The sequence below is a fragment of the Toxoplasma gondii genome, chromosome IX (genome assembly GCF_000006565.2).
Source record: "Toxoplasma gondii ME49 chromosome IX, whole genome shotgun sequence".
Taxonomy (NCBI): Eukaryota; Apicomplexa; class Conoidasida; order Eucoccidiorida; family Sarcocystidae; genus Toxoplasma; species Toxoplasma gondii.
This window is the reverse complement of record NC_031477.1, coordinates 5373157-5391049: the sequence shown is the minus strand read 5'-3', so window position 1 is coordinate 5391049 and position 17893 is coordinate 5373157. Positions and strand designations below refer to the sequence as shown.

Sequence of the window (17893 nt, the reverse complement as noted above, 5' to 3'; positions counted from 1 at the left end):
CATTTCTCCGATCACTCTCTTCTCTCGGAGCAGAGCCGCGACATGCTGAAGACACTGCAGAGAAAGAATTCCTGTGTTCCGCTCTCGTGTCTCTCGCTACAAAGAGATCCTCACGCCTACACACACGTAGATACAGATACTATTAGAGTTACACATGTACAGAAAGAGATACAAGTGACTGTGAATAAATGGATGTAAACCTTTGTAGATGCATAGAGGTGCACTGGAAGTACAGAGAGCTGGATACAGAGACTGACGTAGACTTACAAACATACACATATCTACATACACATACATATCTATCTATATATCTATCTATATATATATATATATATATATGAATATGGAGATGTTGAGAAGTGGATAGAGGAGATGGCTAGAGAGATTTCGAGGTGAACGCTTGGAAGCTGTGAAGGGGAGTGTTTAAAAATCTCTTTGCACGCAAACCTGTTCTACATGAGAGGCATGAGCTGACTTTACCCCGACAGGAAAGATAATCGACTAAATGCATGCAAGCACACACACGTGTGCACATTTAAACATAACCCTGCATGCACATGAATATATATATATATATATATGAATTTGCGCGGTTTGCGGAGTATCTCGTAGCTCTGAGCTCAGTGTGTAGGTCGTTCGAGGAAGAGAGAAGCCTCTCACTGTGTGCGTTATTTGGATCTGTGAAATGGGATGCAGAAGTCCGAAAACTGCTGTGCACAGAGAGCGGTTTAGATGTAGAACAAGTTCACACAAAAAGACAGCACCTCTCTCGAAAAGGGGGGGCTTGCATGCACTGCGCATTTGCAAGTGCAAGACAGGCGGGAACCGCCTCCACAGGTCCTCGCTTCTTTTCTGTGTCTAGGAACCTGCGAAACTCTCTTTGTGCAGGAATTTGCAAGGAAAGCGAACACGAGAGAAGGCGGATTTCCAACGTCAGAGACTACACCCGAGTCGACAGATGCAGAGACGGGGAAGTGAACGATCTCTCAAGAATAGAACGTTTCTCAAAAGACGACCGGACCATAATCTCTTCATCCCCCCGAGACCCTCATTCCGCGGGTGTCTCTGTCGCTGCACCTTGAAGAACCTTTGCGGCGTCGTCAAGCCTTCCTTCCATGTTCCTGCAGCGTCGATCCTTCGAGTCTCGCGCGTCTCTCGCTCTGAGATCGGACTCTCTCCAGCTGTTTCTCGGATGTTCTTGAAATATCTCTCCCAGTGTCATTTTCTTTCCATCACACAATCTTCGCTTCTCCATCAACCTCTGCGCCTCCCTCGCTCTTCACACCCTCCTCCATCGGCTGCTCGCTCATCGAGCCGTCGACTGCGTTGGGTTCCATGGTCCTAGCCGCTCCCGAAGTCTCTCCGCCAGTGACAGGCTCCTCCGTCTCCGCCACCATCTCCCCAGAATCCGCCACAGACGAACCTCCCGTCCCCGACGCCTCCTCGCTTCCAGCCTAGGACCGAAAACAGAAAGGTCAAATGCCTATTTAGTCACGCACGTTTTCACTATATTCTACATGTTTTATAGGAAGAACTATTGTCATAAATACAGAGACAGAGAAAAAAGAAAGGAGCATACCTCCACATATCGCAGACACACACCCATATTCATTGTAGCGTTATCTACCCTCCATTTACATATACATATATATATATATGTATATATGTATATATATGCATGTATATATATATATATATATATATATATTACAGAGGAGTTTTGTAGATGTGTCTGCGTGTGTGTCGTTGGACGTGGAGACGCGGCAGAGCCATCTTTTTCTCTAAAAAAAAATTGGGATTGCATGTGACCAAGTGCAGGCGTACCTCGCGCTCGCCTTGAGGCTGCATGCGTTCGACGTCCAGTGTGCCTTGGTCTTCCTCGGTTCTGTCTTCCTTCGCGTCAAGGCCTTCTTTGCGTTCGTCGCCCTCGCGAGTCTCCTGCCAAGCTCCTGGGCCTCCCGTGGGTCGCGAAACTGCGCGCTGCTTGACAGGCGGCAAAGAGGCGCCTGCCCCGCTACCTCTCTCCCCCGTCCAGATCGGAGCTCTGAAAACAGACAGGGGAGACGCGAGAAAGACAAGGCCGAAGCGACTCACAGAGACGCCGCACATCGCTGCCCCAGGCAACTGGGAAGAAGGAAAACACAAAAGAGAAGGGGAACAAGACAGCGCAGACGGACAGGGAAAAGAACGCAGGAGGAATCAGTGAGCAGCGCGCAGAAACGAAGAAGGGGAGAGCGAGACGAAACGCGAAAGAGAACGGCACAGAGAGGTCAAGAGAGAGAAAAGGACAAAAGATCAGAACAAGACCGAGAAGGAGACGTTAAACACGAACTAGCGAGACGTCGATCACGACAGAGAAACGACGACGAGAGAGAAGAGAACAAACAGAACAGAGAAGCGCATAAGAGAGCGAACGAGAGACAGACAGAGAAGAACAGGTAAAAGAAGACAGGGCGTACCCTGAACTGGAGTGCGTCACGGGTGGAGTTGGGCTGCGTCGAGGCCTCTCTTCGTCAGTGAATTCTTCTCCGAGTCTTCTCTTTGGACGCGAGCGGCGAAGCTCCTCGTGGTACTCCCGAAGGCGTCGTGCTCTGTAAATCGAAAGAGAAATCAACAACGAAGAAAATGGGGACAGAGCGTTTGGAACGAACGAAAGGCTGCAAAGAAAAGACGAGCGCAAAGTCCCGTTGAGTGGAGATTCCAAACGAAAACAAATTGGTGGAGAAAAAAGAAGAGGAAAGCACGCTCAGATTGAAAAGAGCTTTTCTTCTCACCTGTCGTCAAGCCAAGCTTGCAGGGCCTGAGGGTTGCGGCAGCGACGGAGGTACTCGTCGATCAGCTTCAAGACTGAGTGTAAGAAGAGGAAAACACACTCACTTTGCTTCTCCAGCGTTGCAGCGACGCGCTCACACAAAGACGGGCCTGCTGGTCTTTCGCGGGAGAAAACGCGACGCGAACGTCAACACAAGCATGTCGCTGAGAATGGTTGAGTAGCGAAAAGAACGACGAAGAGAGACACTGACGCAGATCCCAACAGAGGTGGAGGCGCAGCAAGCGACGAATCCAAAGACACTGAAAGACACCGAGGAACACAGAGAGAGAGATAGACAGGGACAGACGCAGCGCGAGGGATCTGCGCGAAAGTATCCCCTGCCGCTCGACACAGAGACAGACACAAACACAGGCGCAACCAGAGACCCGAGAAGCTGTACAAGTCGAGGAAAACGCAACGCCAGCTGGACAAATGTCGAGACAACAGGTCGACCTAGACAGGTGTGGACAAACGAGAAGCAACACGTTTCGCATCCTCAAAACAGCTGGAAACGAAAACTCAGAAACAAGCCGCACTCACGTCTGCTCTTGAATTTCATGTACGGCAAATTGTTCTCGTGTCGGAAGTCCTGCTTTGTCATCGACGGCAGCATCCACTCTGGAACGTGAACGACGGCGGTGAGACAATACTTGAACATTTCTGCTGAGGCAGTCCCATCTTTTCCTCCGAAAAGAGAATCATCCGCTGAAAGACACACACAAACACAAACCGGGAAATCTCGGAAGCGATCAACTCCACAAATCCGACTATATATATTTAAATAGATACATATATATACATATATATACATATATATACATATACATATATATACATATATATACATATATATATATATATATTTGTATGTGCATCGAGGTCGAAGTCTCTCCCTGGAAAGAAGGGTCGAAAAATGTGCATGCATTGATTTTTTCAAGACATGGTTGAGTGTGCGTCTTCGCTATCTCCTCACAAAACGAGATAAATATAATATTAATATATATATGTATATTCTGTATGAATGCAGATGAATTCATGCAAAGACCGATTTCTTTGCCTTTTGTTAGGCGCCCCTTCCATTTTCGCCGTGTAGTGTGCATGCGGTTCCGGGAGCCTGTCCCCTCACGCGCCTTCTGGTTCCCTGCTTACGCGGGTCGCGAGCAGCGTTCAAGGCCCGCGGGAAGTCCGGAAAGGCTGCGTCAAGGCGCCTGACGAGTCTCTGTCGAAAGTAGAGGAGAACGCCAGCTTCGCACACACGAGACGAGACAGTCTCCTCGGAGGGCAGAGGGGCAGACGGATCGTTGAGAAAGCCGAAGAGTGCGAAACAGCCTGTCGCGTGATCTGCGGGAGTGAAGAGGTACTGCAGCTCCGCCTTCCAGGAACGCATGCACAGAAAACCGGGCGAGTCAATCAGGGGCAGCCAGTGCAGGAGACAAAAAGGAGGAAAAACGAACAAAAATAGGAAACCACACAGTCTCCACATCTCCCCACACACACTCAACGCCTAGATATCCACGCGGCACACGACAGAGAAGTATAGATTTATACATATTTATACATTTTCGTACCTATCTATCTATATATATATGCATATATATACTTATTTATATATATATATATATATATTTTTATATATTTATATATGTTTTTATATATTTATATATATTTATATAACATGTGGGAAGATGTGCATGTGGTTCGACGTCAAGTTACTCTTACGAGTTGCGTTCTTACTTGGCAGTAGAGTCGTTCTTTGAGGAAGAAGTAGAGAGATCTTCCAGGTCCGGGAGTTTCTGCGAGTTCTTCGTGTTTGTCTCTTCCTTCTCGTTTCTTCTCTTCTTCGTCGCGTTTCGCCTCCTTCTCTTCCTCCAGGCTCTGTTGTGCGGTGGTCGTCTCGAGAGCGCAGCCTTTCTCCACTCGCGTTTCTCCGTTCTCCTCCCGGACTTCGCCTTGGACAGGCTTCTTCCTCGCGAAACTCGCCGCAGTCGGGAGCAGCGGCCTTCCCTGAACGTGAAGCAACGCGGGGGAATGGAGGTGCAGCCAAAAGAGATACGTCGGCAAGCAGTAGTCCAGAGAGTGTCTCGCTGACGTCCACAGCGGGAACACAGGCGGTAGGCCTCCCTGCATGCGTCCACTCTTCTTCTCCCCGCTCTTCTCTTCGTTCGTCTTCTCCGCCATCTGCTCTGCGCCTTCCTCACCAGTCTTCTCCTCCCCCATCTTCTCCCCACTCTTCTTCTCCACCTTCTCTGCACCTTCCTCCCCGTCCTTCTCTGAGGGCTGCACCCGCGGGTAGTCTGCACCGGCGCCGGGGGATGTGCCGTCTCTCTGCGCGGAGTTCTCTCCGGAAACGCCTGTCTCCATCTCCACTGTCTCCTTTCCAGGGAGAGGCTTGCCGTCTTCGTCGAGGTCGAGGAGTTCCGGGCCGCCTGCAGGAGCTCCGCCCTCGAGTTGGAGGCGAGGACGCGTCAAGTCTTCTTTCCGCGGCTTTGGCGCAGGCACTTCGTCCGGCTTTTCCGGAAGCCGCACCCCCTCTGCATGCAGGCCTCTCTGCGCTCTCTGCGCTCCAGACGCGGGCGCTGTGTTCAGGAACAGCGTCTCTTCTTTCGGATCGAAAACGAGGAAGTCGAGGTCGTCGCGCAAGTCCCAGAAAACCAAGCGCGTCCCCGGAACCGTCCCCAACAAATTGATCTGCTCGGCGAGCAAATTCGGAGTCGTAAACGGCGTGTAGCTGCATGCACCATACAGCGAAAGCCATCGCCTTTGGGGGAAGCCGGTAAGAAAAGTCACCCCACTTTCATCCAAGAGAGCTCCACACGAAGGACGCAAAAACGATACAACACGATCTGCTGCTCTGTTCTCCCGTCGCGATCCAGATGATTCACAATCTTTCAGAAAGACAGATATCCCGGGAGACACACACTTCTTTCTGTTCGACAAGTAGTCTTGAACGCCGTTCGAAGTTCCTCCAAAAAGCGCCGTTTTTTTAAGTTCCCGGACCGCCTCGACGCCAGTCAGTCACTTCCTTGGAGAGTCGCTTCGGGTCTTGCAACCAAACTCGGTGAAGGAAATCCTAGCACACGATTTGTAAAGATCACTCTGCTTCCTTTGAAGATTCATCGTGAACTCCCCGCAGGGCGTCGAGAGTTGACTTGTTCTCCTTTCTGCCGACATCCTCCGACGGGGCGTTCCAGAGTCTATTCTTCTTTTTGAAACTCCCTTTTTCAACTCCAGGTTCCTCGAAAGCCTTTTCTAATTTACTGTTTGGGTTCCCTCTCACCTACCTCATGAGAAGGCGCTGGTGGTGGCGGTGGTCCGCAGCGTTGTTTGGGTCTCGATTAATCAGTTCCTTGTTCGGCAGTCTCCACATGCACATCTGCAAAGACAGGAAACATTCCTTTGTCTTTGTCCGTGCAAAAACGGATGAAAAGTCCATAAAATATATACATATATATATATATGTCTACAAACAGATATAAATATACATATGTAAACACATACAACTATTATATATATATATATGTTTATATGTATGTATATATGTATATGTATATGCGTACATACATATATGTTCATTTTCTCGATTTGCATTTGTGGACATGTATGCATGCGCGCGCGTCTACACCAACACTTGAATACCACGCATACACTCAACGACCAACTGAGTGGATAATGGGCGCTTCATCGCGATCTCACGGAGACGGTTTGGAGAGCTTTCAGAAAGATTCCTTACAGGAGCAACGAGTTCTCGCGCGTCACAGTGCCCCATCAATTCCATGGACAACATGCCGACGCCGATCGTTCCTTGTGTGCGCGACATGACGGCGCAGCTCGAAGACAAACGCCCGAACGCGATTTTAAAGCCGACGCCGTACTCGTAGCTCTCTGTCAACAAGCGCCAAGGACTCCTCAACACTCATGCTCACCTCTAGAAACATATATGTATATATATGTATATATATGTATATATATGTATATTTATGTGTATATATATATATATATACGTGTATATATGTCTGTAGGTGTCTAGGTACGGAAGCGGTCGACATATAAATAGGCTTATAGAGGAGAGCGAGCTCGCCTCTCGGATAGATCTAGAGTCACAGCTGAAAACGGGGGGAGGCCTCTTTCCGCAATGCTGGCTCTGGAACAGCTGACTACGTCGATGACTGGGATCCGTAGACAGTGTGGAAACTGGACGAAGTGGAGGAACGCAAACGGAGATCCTCTCAAACTCCACAGACGCTTCTCGCAGAGATTCTCACACAGCCTCTGCCGTACGTGTATGTACATGTCAACTGCAGCCCAGTCCTCTCCCTGTGTTCCCTTATCAAAAGAACATACCTATATGTACCCAAACATATAAATATATGAACCGAGAGGATGAAGTCCTCCACTGTGAACGTGGAGATGTATTTGTACACCAGCATCCGTGGAGGATATATACGTCTGTCGCTGTTAACATATCCGTACGCAAGTGAATGCATATATATATATATATATATATATATAGTATGCAAATCCCCCGCAGGCTACACGTTTATAAACATGCACAGACGTTTGTGCAGCATTGCTTCTGTCGCAGCGAAAACACACATATGTTTATCCAGACTGATCGAGGTCGACTCGTGCTTCGTCTCACTTCGCATGCGGTCTCCAGGTTCGAAGGTTCCGAAGAGTCTGAGGAGAGCATTCATAGCGGGGTAGTCGACGCCCTGGCCGTCGTCTTGAATGCAGAGCATCGGTTCCTTTTCCGGGGACTCTTCCCAGGAGACAAAGACGTTTCTGCTCGCAACCACCGGCGACAGCGAGTTCTCCACCAGCTGCGCAATGGCGCCGAATGCCCACCTCTGCTGTCCACAGAGAGCCCAGAGCATCCCTGGGCTATGTGTTTCCCGAATATAGTACGAAGGGTACATGCGCAGCGAAAGCATCGAACGCCCCATCGTCAGCTGCTGCTGCAGCGCCGAAGAGGAGAGGCCTCCCGACGGCGCGAAACCTGGAGACGCGAAGGCAGGGCGGCTCACACTGGCAAACAACGCTCCGCGGTACGGATCTTCTCCCGTCAAAGACAGCACCCAGGCGTCATTCAAAACCTAGAGGCAGGAAGACGCAGAAAACAAAAGACGATGCCTAAAACGATCGCCAATGAACCAACAGATATCATATATATATATATGTATAAATAGAACTGTGTAAATATAAAGATATACACGTATATATATATATATATAAATATAAGGGGAACATATATAAATATATATATATATACAAATGCAAAAAAACAATTCAGAGGGGCAGGCGATTTCCATTCTCCCTTTCCTTCATTGCATTTTGCAGCGAGTCGAGTTGCAATCTGTGACGCGTCTGAGGGCAGCTTCCATCTCTCATGGGAGAGAGTATGTAGAACAGAGATTCGATCCTCCAACTGCACACCAGGCTCAGGTGAAGAAGACTTCGATCCCAAATTGCGGACAGACGAACAGGACGAAAAGGAGACTACTCAGCACACTGCATGCGGTTCGCAAAAAGGCAGCATCGACTGAAGTCGAAAAGACGAGCCAAGAAGATCTCTACTGAGACACGGTCACAAAAAAACACAACAGGCGAAACATGTAATAAAACGCATTCTCTCTGCATCGCGCATGCCGTGTTTAAGCATATATACAGGTATATCAATAGATTTAAATACAGATATACAGAGAGATAGAGACAGATATAAAAGGTAGAGTGATACAGATATATATATATACTCACGTAGCCATGGAGAGATACAGAAAAACAAGGTGGACAGAGGCACAGACGTCCACATAGGTAGATGGAGAGATCCAGACGCATATATGCCGTTAAAGCGTTTCTTCTGAGACGTCTCCGTTTACCTGTTTGCCTCGAAATCCACCGTGGATGAGCAGACATGGAACCGGGGGTCTCGGCGCGCGCTGAGTCAGAGGCTGAGCCTCGAAGAAGCAGGCGACATGGCGCTGGCGGGCACCGCAAAGGTCGTAAACGTAGTCTGCCGGGTATCTGGGTTTGAGAGTGAACCATTTTTTTCGCGTAAAAAAGTAGACCGTGATTCTGTCTGTCTCCACAACTTTGCGCCGCGCCTCTCCGCGCTTCGCCTCGGCGCGAGGAATCGAAGAGAGTCCTTCAGGAGACCGCTGCGCGTCCGCCTCGTACGTCAAGCCGCTCGTAATCAGCATCAAACGCTCCACAGTCCGGGGCTCGGCTCGCTGGGGAGGACGCAAAAAGAAAAAAACGAAATGGAAACGGAAGGAGTAGCGTTTAGAGTTTTCGGAGAGCGAAACACAGACGTAACAGGAAAAGAAGACAGACGAGAACAGGAGACGACAGAGGAGACGGAAAAGAAGACGCAGAAGGAAGAAGAAAGAGTGAGATGAAAAGTGGATGGAATCGAGAAAGCAGTGAACGAAGGACACAAGATGCAGACATTCAGCGTGAGGCATTCTCAGCAACCGTTCTCAAGACAGAAAGGTCTCTTCGAATCGATGCTCTACAGTATGGTGAAGACATGAAAAACGAGAATTACAAGGGAGACCCAGACGAATCGACGACGCGACTGCGCCCAGTGCACGCGAGCCCTCTGAGTCGGGAGACTGGAGAGATCGCTGCCGCATGCAGACGTGGAAAAAAACGGACTGAAACACAGCGTCCTTGTTGCCTCAGCTTCTTGCAACTCGCGAGGAAGAACAAATTCGAAAGGAAAAAAGTCATCCGCTCTCTTGAGACACCAGTCTCAAACGTCTCTCAATGCACAATCACACAAATATATACATATATATATGCATACATATATGTGTATAAGTGAATGTATGTATGTATGTTTGTATCCTACACAAATATATGGATATATATATATATATGTCTATATAGATATATATAGATATATATGTATATATATATATATATTATAGGTAGAAGGAGAATTGTTGGATTCGTTTGCATTGGTAGCATTGGTTGTTCAGATTCTCGACGGCGTTTGTTTCGCGCGTCCGTTCGCTTGGTTGTCTCTTTTCCGCCTGTTGGCTGCGTCCCGTGTGTCTCCTGCGGAGCTTGGGAACTCGGCTTGGTGGACTCTGGTTGTCCGCGCGCGCGCGCTTACCGGTTCTTGGTAGCGCTGCGTGATGAAGATCGCGGAGTAGTGAGACCGCGGCGCCACCGAGTCTTCGAATTTTTCTTGGATCCACTCGCCGACGACATGCGCGCCGCGGACATGCGCGGGGGCGCCTTCAGGCCCTGCCCCGACGACGTCGAGGATTTTGAAATGCCACATGTCATCGAGGAGATGACGCGGCTGCATGCGTTCGTCGCTCTCCTCAGTCGGTTCGCGGCCGAAGCCTGGCGCGTGCGTCGTCTCGCCTCCAAAAAGGGTCAGAAAGACGTCGTTCGACCAAACGCCGCAGCAGCCGAAGCGCGGCAGCGGCCGCAGGCGCGAACCCTCGAGCAGCACCTGCGCCCAGGTGTCGGTCGCCAAGTGCAGCGTCCACATGTCGTTCGTTGCTTGGTACGACTCTGGAGACCTGGCGAAGACGCAGACAGAACGCGAGGCGCGAGCGCGGTGGTCGCGCGCGCCGCAGTGAGGAGAACGAAGGTAGAAAGGGAAGAAGGGGAGACCGGAGCGAAGAACGAGAGGCAGAACGGAAGGAAAGGGAGACCAGGAGAAAGAGAGAGAAGGGAGGCCAAAGCAGAGGTAGTAGAGGAGGCGGGGAAGCGAGATCGAAACAGAGAAGAAGAGGCAAGAAGCTATCGGAGGACTGTGTGGAGGAGAGAAAGCAGAGGGAATCGACAGGAGGTGTGTGTCTTTCGCTGCCGCCGAAAGCATTCAAGCACAGTTGCAATTCGCTCTTGGAGGAGAACAGAGAAAGAGCGGCGGCAGTCTCGAGAAGGTTCTGCGGCCTCCGTCTTTCTCCTCTCACGCATCCACGCCTTTGACACATTTTCAAGGAAAGGGAACGCCTGATGACCTGACAAGCGAAGATCTCGCCATTTCTTTTCTCTGAACGAAGCCTGAAACGCGAACGGCCTTCGAGAGAAGAAACTCACCCAATGCGTCCTCCGAAGATGAAGAGGAACTCGGAAAGGACTTCCTGGCTGTTCTCTCGACAGATGCCCGTCTCGGTGCGCGCCGGGAACACCGCCGCTACGTGTTGGTCGCGAGGCTGGGGAGCCTTGCCTACGGGGTGGCGCCTCACCCATCTAGAAAACGAAGAAAGAAGGAAAGAAAAGGCAGGTAGACGCCTCGAGAACGAGTGAGAGGGAAGACACAAAAGTGAGGAGGACACTGGCGGAGAAGCACAAAAACGTTCCAGGGAAAGAGTCGGAGAGAGACAGAGAGAGAATACGTGGAGAAACAGAGTGAAACAGAGATTGCGAGAGAGAGAGAGGAATCACAAGACAGATGGACGCAACTACTTCAAGGCCGCATTACGAGAAATTATTTTCAGTCGAGTCGCTCTTTCCATGAGAGTTCCCCTCCGCCTCTGCCTGTCCGAGAGCACCCGCTGACTTCGTTCGACCGGAGGTTCTTCCATCGCCGCGGCGGTCGTGTCTCGAGACGTCGACCCCGACCGAGGCTCTGGCTGCGACCTTCCCGTTTGGATGCCTGCTTCTCGTCGGCTCACGGCCATCGCGACTTCAGTGCTCTGATCTCTGCTGCGAGTGAAACTGTCGCCTTCTCCCCGAGACCCGCGACGCGCCTTCGTTCTTTCCCTGGAGCGCCGCCCAGCGTCCGCAGTGAACGACGGCGAACGTGCATCGTTCACTGCGTCCTCTCCGTTCTCTCACCTCTTCGGATCGACTTCGAGCGTGTAAACGTCGTTGAGAAAGGCGTCTTGACTGCAGCCGCCGAAGAGAATGACGGCAGGTCCCGCGGCTGTGGTGAGACCCGTGGTGGTATGGCCGTCGCGCTCGCAGGGAGGCTCTCCACTCATCGGAAATCCTCGCACTGAGAAATCGTTCGTGTTCACCACAAAGACATGACGGAAACTCACGGCGCCTTCCGTATTGCTCCCGCCGAACAGCACAGCTGTGTTGCTGAACGTCACCAGCGAATGGCCAAAGACGGGAACAGGCGTCAGCGCGCGCCGCACCGGCAGCCACTTGACGCGGTCGAAGACTGAAGAGCGCAGGCAGCAGAGAGAAGGAAGAGAAGAAAGACACCCGTGAATGAACTGAGATGAAAGGGAGAAAGGAAGAAGAAGAGAAAGAGAGCCCTTGAAGAAGCCAAGTCCAGGAAACAGAAGAGGTGGAACGCACACAGGGCCTCTCCATCTCTCGATTGAGACTCGAGCGAGCAAGTCGACGCACGCGGACAGGTCCCCCATTGAGAGAAAAAGGACGAGAAAGACGTCTCTCTTCCACCACCCGCAAAGACGCCGCTTCGAGCCAAAAGAGAGCTTTCGGCGACAACAGTTGTCTTGAAACTGAAAGACCCACCGCCTCTGTTTCGTTCTGGCCAAGGTTCCACTTCCTCACCATCCACGGAGCCGTGCACCTGGCGCCTCGCCTCCAAGTTTCTCCGCAACGCCTTCACGACCTCATCGCGGCTCTGCTGTCCACCGACGCGCGCCACTCCGTCGATCTGCGAAGGCGCCGCAGAGGCTGCCTGCCGAGCGACGGACGCCAGCGAAGAATCTCGTTCTGCATGCGCATTTCCCGCGCCCGAAGCGCCGGGGCCTGATAAAACGCCAAAAAGAGAAGGTCGGCGACAGGATAGGACAGACGAGTGAGAAACCGACTGCGGAATGGAAGAATGCGGGAAGAATACGAGAAGAAACGAGAAGAAAGAGGACGAGGGGAGAAACAGAGAGAGAGACAGCGAAAAACGACAGCATCCACGGGCTGCGGAAATGGAGAAAAAGAGATACAAATAAAGAAACGAGTACGAAGAGCAGCCGAAACCCTGTGTTCTATTCAAGAGGAGGCGACGCGAGAAGCAGTACAACGTGACACACTCCTGAAACTCTTCGAGTGAGTGAAAGCGACACAAGCAAGAAACAACTGTCGGCAAACTCTCTCTCTCGAAACACACACAGGCACGAACAGCGGAAAAAGTAGAAAACAGAGAGCACGAGAGAAGCAACCGAAGTCTCAGAACGCAAAAAAAACGAGTGAGAGATCTACTCCTTTCCAGCATTTGCAATTCCCCCTCTTCCCCCCCCTCCCTCACAACCAGCTTGTTCCGACCCACGGTAGCTCTCCAACATGTCACCAACTGCTGCCAGTAAAACTTTGTCTCCAGAGATTTTATGCATTTTTCTGCCATCTCTCGTCTCATCGCTCCTGCTTCCACCCCTTAAAAATATCACCGCTTCCCTATCTCGTGCCTTCCTCACATCGTCCCTCTCCTTACTCGCGAATCTCTCCTCTCTCTCTTCCAAAATTCTTCTCTTTGTCTCTCTTCCCGCGTTCTTCTCGATGTCGCTCCCCTCCATTTCTCTCTGCACTGCGGCGCTTACCGGTGGCTGCGTGAGCTCGGCCTCCCGTTCGAGACTGTGCACTCTGGAAGTAGTTTCCTTGTTCGGCGTCGCCGTGCTTTCTTTCCTCTTCGCACTTGGACGCGAGACGCCCAGTTCCCGCGGGGCCAGCTGACCCGGGGCCTGCGGCGCTGGTTTTCGTGAGTCCGAAGGCCTTCTCAATGCGGGTCAAGCCGCCCTGGTCGGGCGCGCCAAGCCGCGACGGCTGTTCCTCGAGTTTTCGCACCATTGCATGCAAGACGTCGTGGCCGACGATCGCCCCAATGAACGTGTAGACCTTTGCATGCGGCAAGCTGTGGTTCAAGAAGTCCGTCACGACGCTCCGGATGCAGTTGCGCTGGTCAGGCGTCGTCACGCTGTCATGCGCGAGTGCGTCGAGGAGGTTGAAGAGCGTCGGGCGTCTCTGCGGAGCCGCAGCCGGAGCCGGGGCGCGGGAGGGTGCCCCCGCCGCCGCTTGCGCCGCCGCTTGCGGCCCTGTCTCCGCGAAGGCCTGGCTCGGCGCCTTGGCTGGCGCGCCGTTGGGCGCCGCGGAGCCTGGAGAGGCCAGGCTCGAGTGTGCAGACACTTGCGCGCCGTCTCGCCCACCCGGCGTCTTCTCCGGCGCGGCAAGAGCCGCGGCAGGCGCGGCCGCAGGAGGGCCGCTGGCCGGCGAGTCTCCGCCAATGGGCGAGGCGGGGCCGGTGGCCGCCGCGCCGGACTCCGCCTGGGGTCCGTTGCCTGCGACTGCGGCGGGGCGGTCGTCGTCGCGAGGCTCCTCCTTGGGAATCAAAGCCGGAGGCTGTGAGGGAAAGCCACTGGTGGCCTGTTCGGCGGCCCCAGTAAGCGCCCCGGAGCTGCATGCGTCGTTGCCCGCAGCGCGGGTCTCGTCTGTCAGAGGCGTTGGAGGGGAGGGCGCAGGTGCATCTGAAGACGGAATTGCATGTGTAGGCGCTTCAGTGGCAGCCGGGTCCACAGCGCCGTCGGCGCGCCTGTCGAGGTCGGACGACATTGTGGCGCGGGGGTTCTCGTTGAGGACTTCTGAGCCTTCGATGCTGTTCTTCTTGAGAAACGCATGCAACGCGACCTCCCAGTCAGGCAGGTGAGTTTTGAGCAGCTCGCGGGCCTCGCGCTCAGACTTGCTGACCGCCAGCGGAATGGAGACAGCTACCACGCGTCGGGGGCCAGCGCTGGACTTGTCAGAGGCCGATGTGCATGCAGTTTCTGTGAGGCGCGGAGGGAGTGGAGAGTGGAGGACGAAGACGCCTTCCGGGTTCGAGGGGTAGAACGAAGAGGAGGACTGTCGCAGAATGTCGATGTTTTCTTCTTCTTGACACAAGAGAAAGTGGTGGCCGTCAGCATTGGTGACGCACCGGCAGCTGTCCAGCCGGGACAACGACTGCGGAAAAGAAACGTTTTCCGCGGTAAAGGAAGCGGCTTTTTCAGACACGCAGTTCGATCCGCCAGCATCCTCCTCGGGCGCCCTGGCCCCGTTGGTGGCCATGGGTTTGGGAAGAAAGGCCTCAGCTCCAGCTGATAAAGACGCTCCGCGCAATCCCTCGCCGACTTCTTCCATGCACACTCTCGCCCGTCGCCATCACCCGAGGACGGAGCCTTCCACGCGGTCTCCGTCTGAAGAAAAAGACGGCTCAGACACGTTGTATACACTGCAGGCCAGCGGGTTCACTCATCCAGAAGCGTATGCAGACGAAACAGCGCACGAGAGACCGGACGGAAGAAGGCGAACAAAATATGAGGCAGGGGTCGAAACGTGGGAAAAGGCACCAGGAGAAAAGTGGGAGAAAGGGGACGAAAAAGAACAGGAAATGTTATCTGGTGACAAGCCGCCGGGCGGGCACTTGCCGATACTCGACGGGTTTTCCTGATAAAAAAAACACGTGCTCCCGCGCGCCGGGAAAACAAGAGAACCCGAAAACGTGAGGGTTTAGCAATACGCAAAGATGCCCAAAGAGCGGAAGGAAGCGATCTGAGCATGGAGTCACCACTTTGCACGGCTGTCGACGACAGCTACGCAGAGCCAAGAGCGAACCCGTTCGGGGAAATGGGGGAAGACACGATCAGTCGTAAGAGAAGTCTACCAAACGTCAGCCGGTCTTACGAAAAAGGATGCGGAAAAAGTAAAATGATTCGACTCTGTGGCCGCCGCCGGCAACACGGGTGCAGCTAGGATCCGGGCGAAACGCCAAGCGGGAGAGGATCCGACAGTGAGGACGGCCCAGGGAGAGTACGCAAGAAGAAAGGCCACCGACACGCAAGTAAGATGAGCTCAGAGTCAGGAAATTGTTCGTGGAGAGACTACAGAGAAACGGGGGAAGTGACTCACAACGGCGGATGAGTGCCACATCGGTAGCCACCCCGCGAAAAGGTGGGCGTACGGCGCATGCGAGAGGTGTACATACACCTAAACTGCATAGTGCTGTGGACTTGACTCAGCTCATTGGAAATAGGCAAGTTGACAACGTGTATCTCATCGGGAAAGAAGCGCGGAAGTGGGAGAAAAACCCGAGACGAGAGCGGCGGTGTGTCGCTCGACGGTATTTTGAAAGGGAGCAAAGACGAGACGGGCGGGAGATCCGAGGTTCCGTTAACTGCCGCACGGCGGACGAAACGCATCCCGAGGAGCACATTCGGTGTGCACAGACACGAAGAGTCAGTGGATTTTGTGGAGGCGAAGCTCCCTCCTCCCCCGCGATTCAGGCAAACTCGTATTTGGCGGCGCCGCTCTCGACTGCCACCAGCATTAAGCAGGCAACTGAAGAGAAGTAAGTGGGGGGAGTAACAGCACAACGCTTAGTACATATATGGGTGCAAAGCGGCGAAACGTGGCGCGCGCGCAGCAAGCAGCAGGGGCGCTGTGGAACCGGAGAAAGGTCTGCCTCCGAAAGTGTTGGAAATGTCTCTGGCAAAGTAAACGGGTTGGCCGAACGGTTCGTCCGTTGCCGCATCTAGCTCAGGAGATACACAGATCGCCTACCAGGCACGCGCGACTACAACAGGAAGACCCCAGAGCCCGTACAACGCGACAGGACGGCGGTGTGTTTGCCTCTGACTCTCTCGAGGACCAGCACGTCACCGCAGCGTCCAGTCTGCCAGGCGCGAGAAAAGCGGGTGGCGGGGAGTGAGGCTGCTTGGTGCTCCACTGTGCGACACACCGCGGAGAGAAGCTCGAAGAAATCGCGGAAAAAAATCCACTCACCCTGAAAGACAAGGGCGCCACATTCCAAACCTGCCAAAATCCTGCTAGGAACCAGAGTCTCCGGGTTCTCCCGAAGCCCGACCTTGATACAACGGAGTTGCTCCAGCCCGTGCCTTCTGCCCCCGCCAGCTCGCGCAGGACACGACGACTGAACTCTCGGGGAACTTCGTCTATAAGCCGAAGCAGACAACCTCTCCGATATCGACCGCTCTTACCGTCGCTTTTCACAGCGATCGTGACTGAACTCTGCAAGCAACTCCCCTAAATAATGGCGACTCTCCCAACTGCCCACCTTGGGAAGAAACTCGCTCACGGCAGCTGCACGCACTCACCTCGCAGGGCACTTACAGCCGACAACGGGCAGCGGTTGTTCTCAGCTAGACACGGAAGTCTCCTCAATTGTTGGCATTTCCAGCACACTGAAAAAAAGCAGGCATGCGCTGCTTAAAACTCCACCTCCGCAGCCACTTGTAAAGTCGCGTCTCCGTGAGTGCCCGCGAGGGAATCCAAGATGAAAACCCACCACACACTGACAAAGGAATCCGCGTTCAATGTCGCTTTGCCTGCGATGTCATTCGATTTATCCGGTGTGCCTCCGCAAGGCATGCAGGCAGCAAGCACACGAGGAGAGTGAAAGATATGTATGGCTTTCTTCTACGCAAGGGTGTTCACAGCGAAAGATCCCTCGCCATTTCCCTCTGTGGAGTGGGTGTGCTCGGAGGAAAATACGCTGTCATTTTACTCCAGGCAGCGGCGTGTGCATAGAGAGCCGTTTCGACAATTGGGACGCGAAGGCCTGTGGTGACTACTGCTGCGGACTATCGTAGAGGACGGACTCACAGTCACGAGCTGAGAGAGAGAAAGCGCTGGTAGTATTGGACGCCTTCTCTGCGGAAGCAATCAGCAACGGTGGTCGTGTGTCCTGCTTCACTGGCTTTGTTCTACGATTATAGTAAACCAACATTACCTATCACTGCAGCATCCAAGCAAACATGAATATCAGCAGCAAACTGGAATTCCCCGGAGTTGTTTCGTCAAGTACGCCGGTGGGGTGGTGGTGCACAGCAACCATAGAGAATGTGGATACCTGCATCTCGTAGCTGCAGTCTTATTCAGTATCCTAGGTAATATGCTGTATCTGTTCACTCGAAATCAGTAACAGGAATATGTTTCTTTATCGAGAAGAGAGACATGGGCAGAAATAGTATATCGTGTAATTCAGAGCTTGGCTAGCGAGCGAATTTGCCGACAATCAACTGTCGTTGTCTACACACACGGACTCTGTAAATGGATGCACCGGATCCAACCTCGGCTGTTATCTACGTTGCCGCGGCATTTTGAGAGGACAGTGCTTTTGGGGTTCCTTTGGAACAATGAGCTTTAAACATTCGTGAGCTT

At 52.7% G+C, this 17893-nt stretch overlaps 1 protein-coding gene across 1 annotated transcript; it reads right to left on the bottom strand.

The window, feature by feature from the left end:
• Positions 1-664: 664 nt before the first annotated feature.
• Positions 665-16478, bottom strand: CRC230 (corepressor complex CRC230). The gene is made up of 16 exons (XM_018782445.1): positions 13285-16478; positions 12302-12502; positions 11612-11942; positions 10871-11023; positions 9930-10347; positions 8689-9039; positions 7452-7905; positions 6543-6694; positions 6094-6185; positions 4547-5540; positions 3962-4184; positions 3353-3517; positions 2775-2847; positions 2460-2591; positions 1825-2044; positions 665-1454 (listed from the first exon to the last, which is right to left on the bottom strand). The coding sequence occupies exons 1-16, from the start codon at positions 14852-14854 to the stop codon at positions 1233-1235; spliced, it is 5751 nt and encodes a 1916-aa protein (XP_018636135.1). The 5' UTR covers positions 14855-16478; the 3' UTR covers positions 665-1232.
• Positions 16479-17893: the final 1415 nt, after the last annotated feature.